Source organism: Eretmochelys imbricata, chromosome 27 (assembly GCF_965152235.1).
Source record: "Eretmochelys imbricata isolate rEreImb1 chromosome 27, rEreImb1.hap1, whole genome shotgun sequence".
Lineage (NCBI taxonomy): Eukaryota > Metazoa > Chordata > Testudines > Cheloniidae > Eretmochelys > Eretmochelys imbricata.
Window position 1 is genome coordinate 3,734,269 of NC_135598.1, and position 15,293 is coordinate 3,749,561.

A 15,293-nucleotide genomic window follows, 5' to 3' on the forward strand; every position below is an offset into this window, starting at 1 on the left:
AGCTGGAGGCATGTAGGTAGGAATAGCGGTCAGTAGGTTTCCGGTATAGGGTGGTGTTTATGTGACCATCACTTATTAGCACTATAGTGTCCAAGAAGTGGATCTCATGTGTAGACTGGTCCAGGCTGAGGTTGATGGTGGGATGGAAATTGTTGAAATCATGGTGGAATTCCTCAAGGGCTTCTTTTCCATGGGTGCAGATGATGAAGATGTCATCAATGTAGCGCAAGTAGAGTAGGGGCATTGGGGGACGAGAGCTGAGGAAGCGTTGTTCTAAGTCAGCCATAAAAATGTTGGCATACTGTGGGGCCATGCGGGTATCCATAGCAGTGCCGCTGATTTGAAGGTCTCCATTGTCCCCAAATGTGAAATAGTTATGGATGAGGACAAAGTCACAAAGTTCAGCCACCAGGTTTGCCGTGACATTATCGGGGATAGTGTTCCTGATGGCTTGTAGTCCATCTTTGTGTGGAATGTTGGTGTAGAGGGCTTCTACATCCATACTGGCCAGGATGGTGTTTTCAGGAAGATCACCGGTGGATTGTAGTTTCCTCAGGAAGTCAGTGGTGTCTCGAAAATAGCTGGGAGTGCTGGTAGCGTAGGGCCTGAGGAGGGAGTCTACATAGCCAGACAATCCTGCTGTCAGGGTGCCAATGCCTGAGATGTTGGGGCGTCGAGGATTTCCAGGTTTGTGGATCTTGGGTAGCAGATAGAATACCCCTGCTCGGAGCTCTAGGGGTGTGTCTGTGTGGATTTGTTCTTGTGCAGAACTCTGGTTGCAGAACATTTATTCTTGAGTTTCTTGAGCAGATGGTGTAGTTTCTTTTGGTAATCCTCAGTGGAGTCAGAGGGTAATGGCCTGTAGAATGTGATGTCAGAGAGTTGTCTAGCAGCTTCTTGTTCATATTCCGACCTATTCATGATGACGACAGCACCTCCTTTGTCAGCCTTTTTGATTATGATGTCAGAGCTGTTTCTGAGGCTGTGGATGGCATTGTGTTCTGCACGGCTGAGGTTATGGGGCACATTTTCACAATTTCAGCCCACGCACGTTTCAGCCGAAGCACTAGTCCAACCCCCTGCTCAAAGCAGGACCAATCCCCAGTTTGGCCCCCTCAAGGATTGAACTCAGAACCCTGGGTTTACCAGGCCAACGCTCAAACCACTGAGCTATCCCTCCCCCACAAAGATGTTGCACCAGTCACCCTGGTCCATGTTTTCAAGCTTCCCCCTCCCCCATACGGGTTAGACCCCTGTTTGAGTAACAGCTGAGATCCCGATTCTGGGCGAGGGCTGGGCTTCTGAGTGCACAGCACCTGAGCCTTGGGCAGGAATCTGCTGCTTCTGGCTTGGAGCTAGGCAGAGTCCTGTGCCTCTCAGTGTGCCAAGCCATTGGGCTGCAGCTGCCCACCCAGGGGAGGAGGAAATGGGCCCCTGGTCGGATTCACTGCGCCATCTGAGCTGTGTGCCAGGCCAGCAGCCTCCCATCAGGTGAGCTAGCATACCACAGGAGATTCAGTGCCGGTGCAGGCACCGCTCCCCCTCTGCTCTCACTGCAGGCTGCAGAGTGCTCCCCTCACCCTCCTCCCACTGTTGGCATGCTGCGCTCCGCAGGCTGGCCTAGCCAGCCCTGCCCTGGGAGTCCAGAGCCGCCTGCCCGGGGCCAGGCCGTGCAAGACAGGATTAAGGAAGGAAGGGGTCGGGGCTGGGAACCTGGAATCCCTTGTGCTAGCTGCCAGTGGAGATGCTAACCCCTGGGGGACGGAGCTCCTTTTGTGTCTGGCACTGGGCTGGGGGACAAGTTAACCCCTCTGGACTGCAGCTCCAGGGACTTGGGCCTGGCTTTACGCTGCGCTGCTATCCCATGTGTTTCTGAGCTTTGGCACGAGGAGGAAGTGGGCTCCACTCATTTCTTGCTGAGCCTTCCCTTGGGCCCCCACCCAGCCTCTCCCCATGCTGTGGAGGGTCCTGGCTTGGAGCCCTTTACAGACAATTGCAAGCAAAATGGCAAAGCCAGTCCTGCCTTGGCTGGCTCCCTCTCACCCGATTTCTCTTGCTAGATCCACGAGACCATTGAGTCCATTAACCAGCTGAAGACACAGCGAGATTTCATGCTGAGCTTCAGTAACAACCCGCAGGACTTCATTCAGGAATGGATCAAATCCCAGAGGAGGGACCTCAAGGTAAAGCTGGGGCCGCACTGGAGAGACGAGCTGCTGCTGAGCAGGGGCTGGGGCATGGCATTACCCTGCAGGGTAATGCAGTAACAGCCCCTTGCAGCATAACCACACCGGCATGGGGCCCACGCTGCAGTGCAGTATCCAGCCCAGAAGCCATGGGGCATCTCCCCTCTGGAGCAGGCTCTGCCATGGTGCTTGCCCTGCCCCGCGGGACGTGTGATCATGCTGGCAGGGGCGGGGTGTCCAGGAAGCCTGCTGTGGATCCTGGGATGGCAGCAGCTGCCCGTGAGCCCAGCAGTCTGTGTCCCCCTGACCATTCCCTCCTCCCCATGTGGTGCTGCAGATCATAACGGACGTGATTGGGAACCCCGAGGAGGAGAGACGAGCTGACTTCTACCATCAGCCCTGGGCGCAGGAGGCTGCGGGGAGGCACATCTTTGCCAAGGTGTGGATTCTTGCCATGCGGACCAGGCTGCCTGGGCTTGGCCCCTTAGCTGTTACCAGCATCCCTGCCACCCTCTCCTCCCTGCCCTAGCCAATGCTAGAGGGGTGGGCAGAGCCCCATGTTCCATGGCCCAGTCACGCTGTGCCTTTTCCTGTGAGCACGCGGTTCGAACTAGAACCTGCCCTCCCCTGAAGCTGAGCCAGGTCTGGGATGTCCAGCTGGGAACTGGGCTGTTTCTGAAGGATCAGTGCTCACCCCCTTCCTGCACCTCAGCCCCTCCCCTTTCCTGACCAGATTTGGTCCTTCCCACCCCCACTCTAGAGCTCTGTCCCTGCCCTTCTGCAGGCCTTCCCAGTCAGCAGTGAACCTGACAAGACCCTGGTCAATTTCACTGGGCGGGCATGAAACTGACCCAGCCCTGTGGGTTTCACTCACAGCTGCCCAGGGAGGTGACAAGTACTGGAGTCCTCCCCCGGAGGAAGGACTCAAGGGTGACGAGCTATGGGAGGCCTAGAATAGGTAAGATCTGCCCCACAGCATGCTGTGGGAATGGACTGCAGCCAGGGACAGAGCAGCAAGCATGGGGGGGCATCAGGCCTGCTGTCTAAAATCCTGAGCGGAATCAGGAAATGTACCTCCCCTGTCGTGGCTCAGTCGCCCATCGGCTTGGTGCTGTGAGGCTCGAGTGGCAGCTGAGCTCCAGTGAGACACTCCGAAGTGGAGAACGCCTCCGAGGGGCAAGAGAGCTTGTGCCCATCCAACGCTCCCCCAGCCAGCCCTGCCTTTCTCCTGGGCGAGCTTCGGCAGGTCCCAGAGCCCGCCTGACCTCCTGCCTCTTGTGCCTTTCAGGTTCAGCAGCGCAGACAGGAACTGGAACAAGTGCTTGGGATTCGCCTCACCTAATGGGCTGGGCACAGCTCAGGAGCTTTGTTCTCTCCTCTGAGAGAGTGCCTGAGCCTTACGGTACATCTTACTGGAATCAAATACAGCACTTGCACAAAGCCTGTGTGCCCAGGGGCTCCGAGGCACTAGCATCCCCAGGGGCTCCCAACCCTGTGGCTTCTCTGGGTCAGGGAGCTCTAGCCAAAGGCATGGGTCACATGGTAACCTGTGCAGCCTCTGCCCTGTCCCTGCCACTCTCATTCCGGCCCCTTTATTGCATTACTGGCCTAGCTTGCTGCCTTTGCCTCTCCCCAGTGTTCATTGCAGGCTCGGAGCTCCGCCCTCCCCTTCCTGCCTGGGCCTGAGCCTTGGCGGAGTCGCTGACCAGAGGGTATGAGCTCTCCCTGAGCTGGAGCCAAGGGGCCACCGAGGCCCTTCTTCATGCTGAGCGATGTGGCCAGAGCATCGCAACAGCTGCATGGGCTCCTGAGCTTCAGCACTGGGAGGACAAGGGCTTCGCCTGCTTCCTGCTGAGCTGTGCCAGCCTCCCCCCTACATGGGGAAGGGCAGGCAGCTGCTGGCACTTTTGAAACCAAAGCTTCGTCCATTCCAAAGGCCGGCCAAGCTGGCGGCGTTTTGCACTATCTGTTTTTGTGAGCAGGGTTTATAAAAGGAAGCCTTTTGTACAGTGGGTTTGTATTTGATTAATATAAGGTTTCCGGCTAGTCCTGCACTTGCCTAAACCTATGCAATGGATTCACTCTGCTCCTGGGCAGCTGAGCTTAGTCAGAGTCCCTGACAATCAACTAAATGTTCCATCCTCCCTTTTCTTTCACATACAGCGGGGTGGGGGGCTTCTCTCTCAAGGGAGCCAGGGCAGGAAGAGCATGCTGCGCCTACTGGCTGCAGACACCCTGACACAAGGTAGTGCCCACAGGACTAGACCCAGCATCTGTGACACCAGGAGCTGGGCATTCCCATGTGCCTTAGCCCCAGCCATCCCTGGCCCAAGGGAACAGGGGCTGTTTCCTGGGGGGCAGAGCAGCCTTGCAGTTATGGCGCATGGTAGAATTAGGCAGGAGAGGGGGGGTGTTTACAGACATGCAGGCTGTGGCTGCCTGCTCTTGCTGTTGTAACCATTTTGTCTGGGTTAGATATTTTCTAATAAAAACATTTAGGAACAGCTTGTGCCAGTGTCTCCTTCCTCACCACCTGCTGAGCAGATGGGAGCCTAGTGCCCCTGCTGTGCCAAACCTTCCCTAGGGTAACCAGAGGGGGGAGGAGACCCTGGCTGCAGACAGGAGCTCAAAGGCCTAGGGAGTAACAGCGTCAATACTTCCCTCCTTCCCCAAGGGCCCATCCCTGCTCTGTAAGCAGGCCAAAGTCCAGTCCTGCCCCTCAGGGATGGGAGGAGCCCATCTCACTGCAGAGCAGTTACTGAGCACCAGCCTGGGCTTTAGCTGTTCAAGGCAGGGCCAGTCACTGTGTCCCCTTTGCCACATGGAAACCCACTAGTGTTTAGCCTGCTGGTTGGGCTCTAGGCTCCTTGATCTGTAACCTAAGTGGGAGAGAGGGTTCCCAGCTGCTGGCAGGCACAGAGGCTGCTTTCCCCTGTCATATCCCTCCCTCCAACAGCCAGAGTCTGAGGGGAAGTAACTCAGCCAGCACAGAGCTTTATTAGAGAAAAGGTGAGGGGGCCAGTACCCAGCACACAGGGTTCAGGCCCCCAGTTACTTCCAGAGCTTCTTGATCGACATGTTCTTCTCGCTGTCCTTCTGCATCACCTGCGGGGGGAGGAGAAAGGTAAGTGTTAGGCCCTGCATCCAGCACTCAGACCTTGAGTGAAGTCACCTGCATGCATCCTCAGTCACTGTCCTGAGGCAGGAACCAGGCTAGGCCCCAGGAGCCTGCCTGGCAAGGTTTCTGCCTAGTACCCCCTGCGGGCAGGGGCAGGACCCAGCGCTCCAGCTTAGGGCACCATAGCACTGCACTGCCTAGGACACAGCCCCCTTGGCATTCACCAAAGGCAGGGCAATGACAGTAGTAGTAAAAGCCCATCCCCCAAAGTGCACAGAAGCCAAGACTCAGGGAAGGAATCAGCTACTGGGGAGCTGGGAAGCACATTGCCCCAGCACAGCTGCAAAGGCCAGGCCACCCCCCACCCTACAGCAGCAGGGTCTCTGTGCATAAGGGAGGCCCCAGGGGTTGCCCCTAAAGCCAGTTAACTCCCCTCTCAGCTGCTCTCACTTCACACTGAGCAACTCAGCCATAGGCTGATCCCTTCTTGAGCAGCCAGCAACAGAACTGGGAGCCCAGGATCTGCCAGAGGGAGCAGCTTGGGACACTGCCAGCACCTGGCCCAAAGCTGCAGAGGAAGGTGGGAGAAGCAGAGCCACAGCAGGTGGGTTTCAGCCTTTCCACGCTGATTTTACCACTTGAGTCATGCTGGTACCTGTGGAACTCATGGCCAAAGGGGCATGGGGTAAAAGTTCCTCACAGGGTTTTATTGTGGGCCCTTGTTTTGGCCACATGGGGACAAGCGCATCAGCAGCCCTCCATCTACCTTTGGGGGACCCCTCATTTCTTTGCATTCCTTTAGTCTGTCTCTTTCCCCACACCTCTCTTTCGGGGTGTCCCACTTCTCCAGCAGGGGGCTGACTGGGCTGGCAGGCTAGCCATTGCCAGCTGGACCAGGGGCACGGCCAGCAGCGCTGAAGGAACGGAAGAGCCTGCAATTGGTCCCTTAAGTGACTGGCGCTCTGAAGCCACCTCCCCCACCCGCTGCTGGGGCAGAGCAAGGGGGATTTTACCTTGGCTACAGCCATTTCAAAATCTTCCTGTGTAACATGCACCCTCCGCTCCCTCAGGGCGTACATGCCGGCTTCCGTGCACACCCCCTGCAAGGGACCAAGAGCAAGGAAGAACAGTCACTCCCCTTTCTGCACAGTGTCCCATCCCCCGCCGCCCGGACACACCCGCCTAGCCACACACTGCAGCCATCTTCTCACACGGGGAGAGCAGTTCCCTGGTAGAGGGGCAGCGTGTGACAGAGGAGTCCTGTATGTCTCCTGCCAGTCTGCATCCCTCCAGGGGAACACAGTGAGCTCAGCACTTCCTGAGAGGGCCCCAGCCTGCCCCAGGAACATGCAAGGAGCAGGCACATGGCAGCTCAATGGAAGCCTGTCCTGGCTCAAAACACACTTGAGCCCCGGGCTCCAGCCAGAGCTAATCAGGGGCAGCTGCTCCCTGTCCCACATGCTGCCCCTGCACCAGTCTGTAGAGCTCCAGGCCCAGCTACTCACCTTCACCTCGGCCCCAGACGCTCCTGGCATCAGCTCCGCAATTTTACGCAGATTTATCCCCCGCGTCAGGTTCATTTTCCGAGAGTGGATCTTGAGAATGTCTAGGCGAGCCTGCAGGGAGAGCCCCAGCAAGGGGGGTAAGAGCCTAGGCAAGCCTGCGCGGAGAGCCCCAGCAACGGGGGTGAGGGACAAGAAGGGGGTCCAGCACCTGAGCGGTCGGCCAGGGCAAGGAACTGCCAGCACAGGGAGAACATCTGTTGGTCTAGGCTGGGACTCAGACCCTTTCAGTGCCATGACACTACAGAAGCAGAGTTCAACCCTTTGTCCCTGGCCCGCAGGTGAATGCACGCTGGGGATGGGGGGATGCCCTGCTACTAAATAGCACTGGGAACACAGGACTGGGAGCCTGCAAGGGGCCTGCCACAGGGGAATGCCCCCATTACCTCTTCATTTGGAGGAGGGAACTCGATCTTCCTGTCGATGCGGCCTGGGCGCAGCAGAGCAGAGTCCAGGATGTCTATCCGGTTAGTGGCCATGATCACCTGTAGGGGAGGAGGCTGTCACTGTGTAAAGGAGCTGGGGTTTTATCCCGCAGTGAGGGGCAAATGCCCCCCCTCCCGCGGGGGCTCTGGGTGCCAGCCAAGCCACCTGGCTTCAGCTCCCAGCTCAGAAACGGGGCAGCTGATTCCCCTCTTACCCTGAGCATGTGGGAAGGGCGCCGGCCTAGCCCTGTGGGGGAGACTCGCGGTGGGGCCGAGAAGTGGCCAGGGTCATGCTAGGCTCTACGCACCTTAATGTTCTTAGTGGCTTCGAAGCCGTCGAGCTGGTTGAGGAGCTCCAGCATGGTGCGCTGCACTTCGCTGTCCCCCCCGGAGCCGCCCTCCAAGCGCGAGGAGCCGATGGAGTCGATCTCATCCATGAAGATAATGGAGGGAGCGTGTTCCCTGGCCATCACAAAGAGCTCCCGCACCATGCGAGCGCCTGAGAGCAAAGCAGAGGGGCCCCTGAACGCCCTGCCATAGGAAAGCGTGCAGCCCACCACAGCTCTGCAGCCCCAGGGCTGCGCCCCGGCCCCGTGCTCACTGCAGGGATGGAGAGTTCCTTCAATGCGCTGGTCAGCGCAGCCCCAGGGGCTGGGACCATGGCGCCCCCGAGGGTAGGAGCCTGGTCACAGGCCTAGCCTGAGGAGTGCTCCTCTTCAGCACTGGGAACCGGGAGACCAGGCCCGGCCCTCCGGACTTGGTTCCTGCGGGCACGGACAAGAGGCATTCAGCGCAGGGCTTGGCTGCGGGCCATGAAAACAGGAGGGACTGATTTAAATCACTGATAGCAATCTTGGTTTGTGTTTGTCCTGTAGCTATTTCCCTGCATCCAGGTTCATGCTCATTGGCTGGTATAACCATTACACAGCGTCGCCTGGCCAACCCATACCACCTTCCCTCGGCGCTTGGTGCTGCTTTCTGCCAGCCAGGCCAACACACGAGCTCGCGGCATGTTTTGTTTTCAGATTCTTGACTGTCACACTTTATGATGTTCGAAAATGGGAAACGATTCAGTTATTTACTAGCTAATTCTTTGACTTGGGATTGGGGTCAAGCTGTATTTGGCTCGAAACTGGATTTTGATTAAATCTACAAAATCAGCATTTTAAAACTGTTTCAGTTCAATAAACCTAACTCAGATGCGCTGGAAAAAACATTCAGGTTGTCAAATGTGATTTGCATTTAAAACAGCTTGATTTATTACACAAAGGAAGCATTCACTGTAATGGGTGCACTGAAATACCTACAGCTTCCCTGCATCTTTAGGTGCCTGAACCCCTTTGGAAATCTGGCCCCACATCCTTCAAGGTTTTAGTTAGCAGAGCTCATCCTCCCACACCTGCCTGTTATTCACAGACGGGAAGGGGAAACAAGCTTCCAACTCCCAGCTGCTTTCTCTCTTTGGAATGAGCTAGTCCAGATGAAGGATTCTTTGCACCTGTTAGCTAATCTGAACCCCAAAAGCGTCTCTGCTCCCCCAGACACTGGAAATACCGACTCTTGGAAAGATGTAAATAACCAGCCTTCGCTCCATTGTAAGGACTGATAGTAAGATGGGTAACATGACATTGGGACCTTTTGAAAGCTCATGGCACATTGGTTATTTAAATGTTAATAATTACACTCTTAGGCTTGAACACAGGCCAGAATAATTTCAACTTGAATTTTATAATTTCATGTTATTTTTAAAGAGAAAAATGTATTTAATTACAGCACCTACTCCCATTTTGTAGGGTTTTTTGTAACCATCGATTTTTATCCCCCCTGGGCCCAGCTCTTCAGAACAGGAACACCGGCCCCACAGCCACAGCTGTGAGGGGGGCCACATCGCCCCCCTGCCCTGCTACCAGGCTTCGCAGAGGGACAGCTTGGGAATGGGGGGTTGAACTCATGTGTCTCCATCCTACCCCCCGCCCCATCGTGTTCCCACATCCACACTTACCCTCGCCAATAAACTTCTGCACCAGCTCAGAGCCCGAGACTCGGATGAAGGTGCAGTCAGTGTGATGAGCCACGGCCCTGGCAAGCAGGGTCTTCCCGGTGCCGGGAGGTCCGTACAGCAGCACCCCCTGCAACGGCCAGTGCAGTGTCATTAGCTGAGGGCGCTCAGTGCAGGAGCTACACTGCATAGCCTGCCACAGACATGGGCATTTGGTGCCACCTAGTGGGCAATTTACCCATAAATCCCATCCACGTCCCAGCAGGAGAGGGGGCCCCAACGATCCGACCAGGGCCACAAGTCCTGGGTGCAGCAGGGAGTGGAACGCAGCTGCCAGAGTCATGCCCAGTGCTGCCAGAAGGGGGAGAGCCTGGCTTTGGACAGGTGGGGACGGACCAGGCCAGCGGTGCCCTCGGGGATTCGCACCATGGGGGGCTGCTCAAGCTCTGCCTCCTCCAGCAAGGGGCGCTGCATTCCCTAAGGATCACCCCCTCCTCCACATGGGCGAGGAGCTGCCATCCCCTGGGAAGGGCTGAGGCTAGAGGAGACTCGCACCCACTCTTGGCCCTGGCCCTGCTGCAGCTGCCAGCAGGGAGCTGTGCTGGGCTCTGGCAGGGTAAAGGGTTACAGCTGCTTTCCACTGGGAGCATCTACGTCCTTCGAGTAGCCACCCCTCTCCCCAGCTAGCATTGCAGGGGGGTGCTGCCAGTGGGTGCACAGGGGCTGAGTGCTCGGCCTCTCCTTTGGCAGGCACTGGGATCCCACCCACTCAGTGACTGGTATGTGAGTGGTTCCCTGCTCCCTCCTCCCACACAGCCAGAGAACCAGAGCAAGTCACGGGAGAGTGGGAGCAAGAGGTGGTGAACAGCACCAGCTGCTCCGTCGTCCCCATTACTGGGAGCTGGTAATGAATCTCCATGGGGTGGTGGGAACCATCCAGGGAAGGTAGAGGGCTCCCTTCTCCGTGCCAACCTAGCCCAGAAGCCCGACAGGGCACGTGTGCAGAGCACCAGCACCCAGCAATGCAGAGCTATTTTCTGCTCAGTTCTGAGCAGCAGATCTGAGATGCCCACGGCTGGCAGAGCCCCCTCCCCGTGGCAGGTGGCAGTGCACAGCTGGCTGAGCGCGATCTGCACATGCTGGGAGTCCTGCCCCGAGAGCACTTGCCTTGGGCTGGGCGATCCCCAGGGCCTCGAAGAGCTCCGGGTGTTTGACAGGCAGCTCGATTACTTCCTTGATCTCCTTGATCTGCTTGTCCAAGCCGCCAATCATCTCGTAGGTGGAGTCCGGGACCTTCTCCACCATCATCAGGGACACCAGCGGGTCCACTTTGTTGGGCAGGATTTTGTGGAGCGTGTAGCTGTCGTTCCTCAGCGCCACGCGGCAGTTCGGGGTCACCTTTGGAGACAGACGGGTAGGAACTCAGCGTGTGGCCTCCACTCACCTTCAGCACCAGCTGGCGGGAGCTGCCGCACTCGCAGTGCCCTAGCCTATGCACCCAGCTTGGGCACCTCCCCAGCAAGAGCTGGGACTTGGGGCAGCTGCTGGGGCAGGGCCCACGGAACCCCCTGGGCGGGGCAGCAGCAGCTGGTTAGAAGGGAGCATCACCCTCTGCTGCCCCCAGCAGGCTGGCGAAGACAGGCACAAGGGAAGGCAGCTGCTGCCAAGCCGCCTCCCTCTGCCCCCAGCACTGAACGCGCTGCTCCGAGGGCTGGGTTCACCAAGGGGTCTGGTACTCACATCATTGATGTCAATATTTTTATCAACATCCACCACAAACTTTCCTTCTGGGTGAACCTGGAACAGAGAGAGCAGAGACCTGTGGGGTGGGGCTGGGGAAGCACACGCAGCTCTCCCCCTGTCCTGCCCCAGTGTGCGCGCACAGGCCTCCTTCCTGCCCCAGTGCGTGTGTACACACACCTCCTCCCGCCCAGCCCATGTGCAGGCTTCCCCCCCAGCAGGCGTGCACAGCCCCCCCGCCCCACTCATCCCCAGCAGGCGTGCACAGCTCCCACAAACCTCTCAGTCAGCGCAGGAGAGCCAAGGCCCTGGGGCAGGTCCCACAGGGGCCAGGACTCTGTGCGTCACTCAGTAACTGGCCCCCACAAAGGTGGGTCTCGTTGCACAAGCAGAGTCTAAGCAGTCAGTTCTCGGGGCTGGGGCAGTCGCCCTGAATGGGCCCCTAGTGACCCCCTGGTGGTCTCCTGGGCCCAGCCCTGCTTCATTTTGAACACCACTGAGGGCCAGGCACATCAGGGTCCACATAGTCCTGCTCTTGAGGGCAGCAAGGCATAGCCTGTCCAGGGAGTGCCCCAGGTGTTCGGGCGAGGGTGGGGGGGGGGGAAGAGCCCAGCAAGGTCCCCAGGGGCTTGGGGAGGGGCTGCTCCGGCTCAAGCCTTTTCTAATACCCCGTCCTGCCCGCTGGGCCTCCTGCTCCTGGGAGACGGTTCCCCAGCCCAGCAGAACATGCTGGTAACCAACTTCTCCGCAGAGCCAGCCCCTTAGATTTAGCTCGTCCTTCCTAGTAACAGCTCCCCAGGACATCTTGAATGACTCTCCTTCCCCTCGGAGGGAGCGCCTGCCACCAGGTCTAGCACCCCCTTTCCTCCGGGGCCACTCCTTGGCGCTGGGAGGGGGACAGGTGGCTCCTTGCTGCCACATGGATTTGCAGTGTGCTGGCAGCCCTAGGGCAGTTCACCCTCCCCCTGGCCTGCTCCAGGGCAGTCCCCTGGGGCGCACGGCTGGGGCTCCTGGGGTTTCTGCTCCCAGGCTCATTTGGGGAGTGAGCCCACCAGCAGCCTGGGAAGGCCAGGAGAGCTACGGTCCCCAGTCAGGGAGCAGAGCAGCGCTGCCCTGAGCTCATGAGCCTGGCCACCCACCCACGAACCCCCATGCAGTGCCAGAGGCCCTCAGCCAGCAGCTGGCACTGCTCGGCCCTGGGAAGCAGCACCCCAGCTCCATACCTTGACAAGCACCTTCTTCTTATCCATGGCCCTCACCACCTCACCGACGTAGGAGCCCTGCTCCTGCAGCAGCTGCAGCTCCTCCCGCAGCAGGCGCACTGTAGCGCAACAAGGAGACGTCAGCCCTGCCTGGCCACCAAGGAGCAAAGAGGCCAGCAGCTGTTCACAGGGCCCCCGCTCAGGGCCCAAGCAGAAAGGGCATTTCCAGGGCAGGGGTAACCAGCCACTTCCATTAACTCAGAGGGGGCAGGTGCTGCTAACTTCCCACATGCCCCAGCCCCTTGGGGACACAGCAGCCATGCTCCAGAGTCAGCGCCGGCCTCCTTCTCAGGCAGGAAATAACAGCTAGCACCCTGCCTTTGTATCCCCGGGAGAGCGCGCTTGGGAAACGGGCTGTCCAGCTTTCCCGGTGGCGTGGAAATGAAGAGGCTGTGACCACCAGGAACACAAGAGCTCACCCAGCCAGTGAGATTTGCGTCCCTCCCTGGCAGAACATGGAACAATCCAACCCTCCCTGCAGGAGGCTGCTCTCATGGTACGCTCTGGCCACCTTTCGCATCCCACCCACCAGGCCGACCCCCTGGCTGGGATGCAGAAAACTTTCTAGTTTTCAAAGCACCAATTCGGGGGGGCCGAGCGCGGAGACTGCGGACGAGGCCGGGGAAGGCCAGTGGGAGCCCTACCTTTGGCGTTCAGCTCGTTCCTCTGTGCTTGCAGGCGGCGGAGATTCTGGCTCTTTTCATTCACAATGAGCTTTGGGGAGAGAGGGAGAAGGGATAAGCCCACACGAGCCCAGGGGTCCCCCCTGCACAACCGCCCCCACCACAGCACCTCAGCTCAGAGTCGACTCGCTCCTGAACACAGGCTAACTGCCAGTCTAGCAGCTAGGAAGTGCCATGTGTGTCCGGTTGGCAATCCTCTCTAGCGTCTCCAGTGTGAACCGCTCGGGAAAGCAGCCCGGCACTGGAAGGGGAGGGGACCCAGGTGTGAGCGTCTCTTACCACGTGGTCTGCACCCAAACCCTGGCTAATGGCCTCCCCTCTCCGTCAGGAACAAGGAACGTTATGAAGGGGTTTTCTGGTCACTTTGTCCCTGCCATAGGAGTGGGGGTACCACCACCAACCTCAACACCCTGAAACCTGGGCAAGGGACCTCTGCCTAGACAAATTGCTGCTGTGACGCCCTCTCCCCCAATCTGTTATCAGACAGGCGCCACTCTGCTCCGAGGAACAACAGTCAAAACGGCCCCTTTTAGCCCTGCAGACCTGCCTTCTGCGGAGTCAGGCCAGCTGGCTTTGGAGATGCCTGCCACTGACAGCTAGCAACGCTGCTCTAGGAAGGCCCCACATCTGCCTACTAGTTCCTGGGTCCCAGCCTACACCTCCTGCTGGGAGTCTCTGAGGCCCCAGCCCTACTGACAGAGATGCTGTCACAGAACATGGACTAGAATCGCTTGGAAGAGGCTGCTGGTTCCCTCGGAGGTCCTGTGAGAAGAACTGCCCAGCAGAGATGGTAGTACCCCTGCCGCAATCCAGAATGCGCATCCTCAGCACCATCAGACTAGTACCCCTCTGGCCACCCACTTAGAAGAAACGGTGCCCCAGCCCAGACTCCGCTCTCTGTGATCAGAGAGCCCCCACCATGCAGCTCACCTGCAGCTCCTCAATTTTGGACAGGTAGTACTGGCGGAGACCCGTCCCCCCTTTGCCTTCATCCATCTCCATCTGCAGAGAGAGCACACATCAGGACACGTCCATCAGCCCAGGGAAGCCCCTCGGCGCCGAAGGGGAGGTGCTGCTCATTCTCTAGAGGAGCAGAGGCTGGGTGGCGACAGGCGGACCCTTGCCGTCCACAGGTCTGGCAGAACAGCCCCCTGAGCTGGCTGCCAGCTATAAACCAACCCAGAGCCTCTGCCTCTGCTCTCAGAGCCACAGCCCGGCTGGAGCTTGGAGCACCGCAAAGGCTTGATCTGAGGCGAAGGAGGCCCCAGGGCTCCCCAGAGACCCTCTGATCGGGTGGGGAGCACCCAAATGGCTCTCCAGGGGCAGCTTCCGGCGCAGGCAGGTTCAGCCCGTTCCACAGGCCCCTTCCAAAGGGTAGGAGGCAGCCCCAGAGTAACTAACATCTGCAGCCACCAGGCTCCAAGGAGACCCAGGTACACAAGGCTGTGCAGGCCGGGGCTCTGGTCGCTTCCGTGGAGTTCCCCAAACTCTCAGGGGACCCGGCTGCTCCAATCACAGGCAAAGAATCCAAGAGGACAGGAGCTGGTGGGTGGGAGAACCTGCGTGGCCAGCCCTGGTGCTCCAGCCCCACCGCCCGGGAGGCATCCCTGGCAGCAGGCACGGAGATCCAGGGCAGCCCACCCAAGGGGGCTCCCCACTGGTGAGGGAGGAACCCTTTCTCCCTTGGTTCTGCAGGAGCATCTGCAACAAACCCTGCTCCCATCCCTCCTCTTCCTCCCCCGCCCACCACTCCGCTCCCCCTCCCCCTCCTCCCCCGCCCCCTCCTATCCCTCTTCCTCCCTCCCTCCCGCCCGTCCCCACTCCCCCCAATCACCGACCCCCTCGCCTCCTCCCGGCCCCCATCCCAGCCCCGGCCTGACTCAGCAGAACCGGGTCCCCAGCTCCACGGAGCTGCCCCCAGGGTAGGACGAGCCCCCACAGCCCCCTGGGGTCTCTCACCTGCTCCGGCCCATCCACCGCCATCTTCTCCGCCGGCATCTGAGCGCCGTGACCAGGTCAGGGAACTGACGCGTACTGCGCAGGCGTAGAGAGACAAGCGGAGCTATCTGCCCACATCCAAGATGGCCGCCGCCCCGACCCTTTCCCCGTGCGCACGCGCAAGAAGAGCGTAGTCGTCATTTCCTTTCTCTGACTATGACCACTCAAAACACTCAAGTTGCTTCCGGGCTCAAATGACCACACCTAAGATGGCCGCCTCCATCCGTCCTTAGCCGCCATCTTGGTAGGGTCTCTCCAGTAATCTTCGGTCTTGTAGGGAGAAGGGGAACCCTCTGATGTGAATGTTCCCCTCAGTCCTC

The 15,293-nt window shown here is 58.9% G+C and overlaps 2 protein-coding genes across 2 annotated transcripts in view; one reads left to right on the forward strand and one right to left on the reverse strand.

The window, feature by feature from the left end:
- Positions 1-4,690, forward strand: part of SMARCD2 (SWI/SNF related BAF chromatin remodeling complex subunit D2) — a 36,167-nt gene extending 31,477 nt beyond the window's left edge. The window contains exons 11-13 of the mRNA XM_077806232.1: positions 2,061-2,183; positions 2,524-2,625; positions 3,475-4,690. Coding sequence (XP_077662358.1) covers positions 2,061-2,183; positions 2,524-2,625; positions 3,475-3,528 — 279 coding nt within the window. The 3' untranslated portion in view covers positions 3,529-4,690. The remainder of the gene's footprint in view (positions 1-2,060; positions 2,184-2,523; positions 2,626-3,474) is intronic.
- A 474-nt stretch (positions 4,691-5,164) lies between these two features.
- PSMC5 (proteasome 26S subunit, ATPase 5) lies at positions 5,165-15,089 on the reverse strand. Its single transcript, XM_077806359.1, has 12 exons — positions 14,935-15,089; positions 13,906-13,977; positions 12,937-13,006; positions 12,254-12,351; positions 11,031-11,087; positions 10,458-10,688; positions 9,294-9,420; positions 7,600-7,790; positions 7,253-7,351; positions 6,810-6,920; positions 6,318-6,404; positions 5,165-5,291 (listed from the first exon to the last, which is right to left on the reverse strand). The coding sequence occupies exons 1-12, from the start codon at positions 14,971-14,973 to the stop codon at positions 5,238-5,240; spliced, it is 1,236 nt and encodes a 411-aa protein (XP_077662485.1). The 5' UTR covers positions 14,974-15,089; the 3' UTR covers positions 5,165-5,237.
- Between the last annotated feature and the right edge of the window lie 204 nt (positions 15,090-15,293).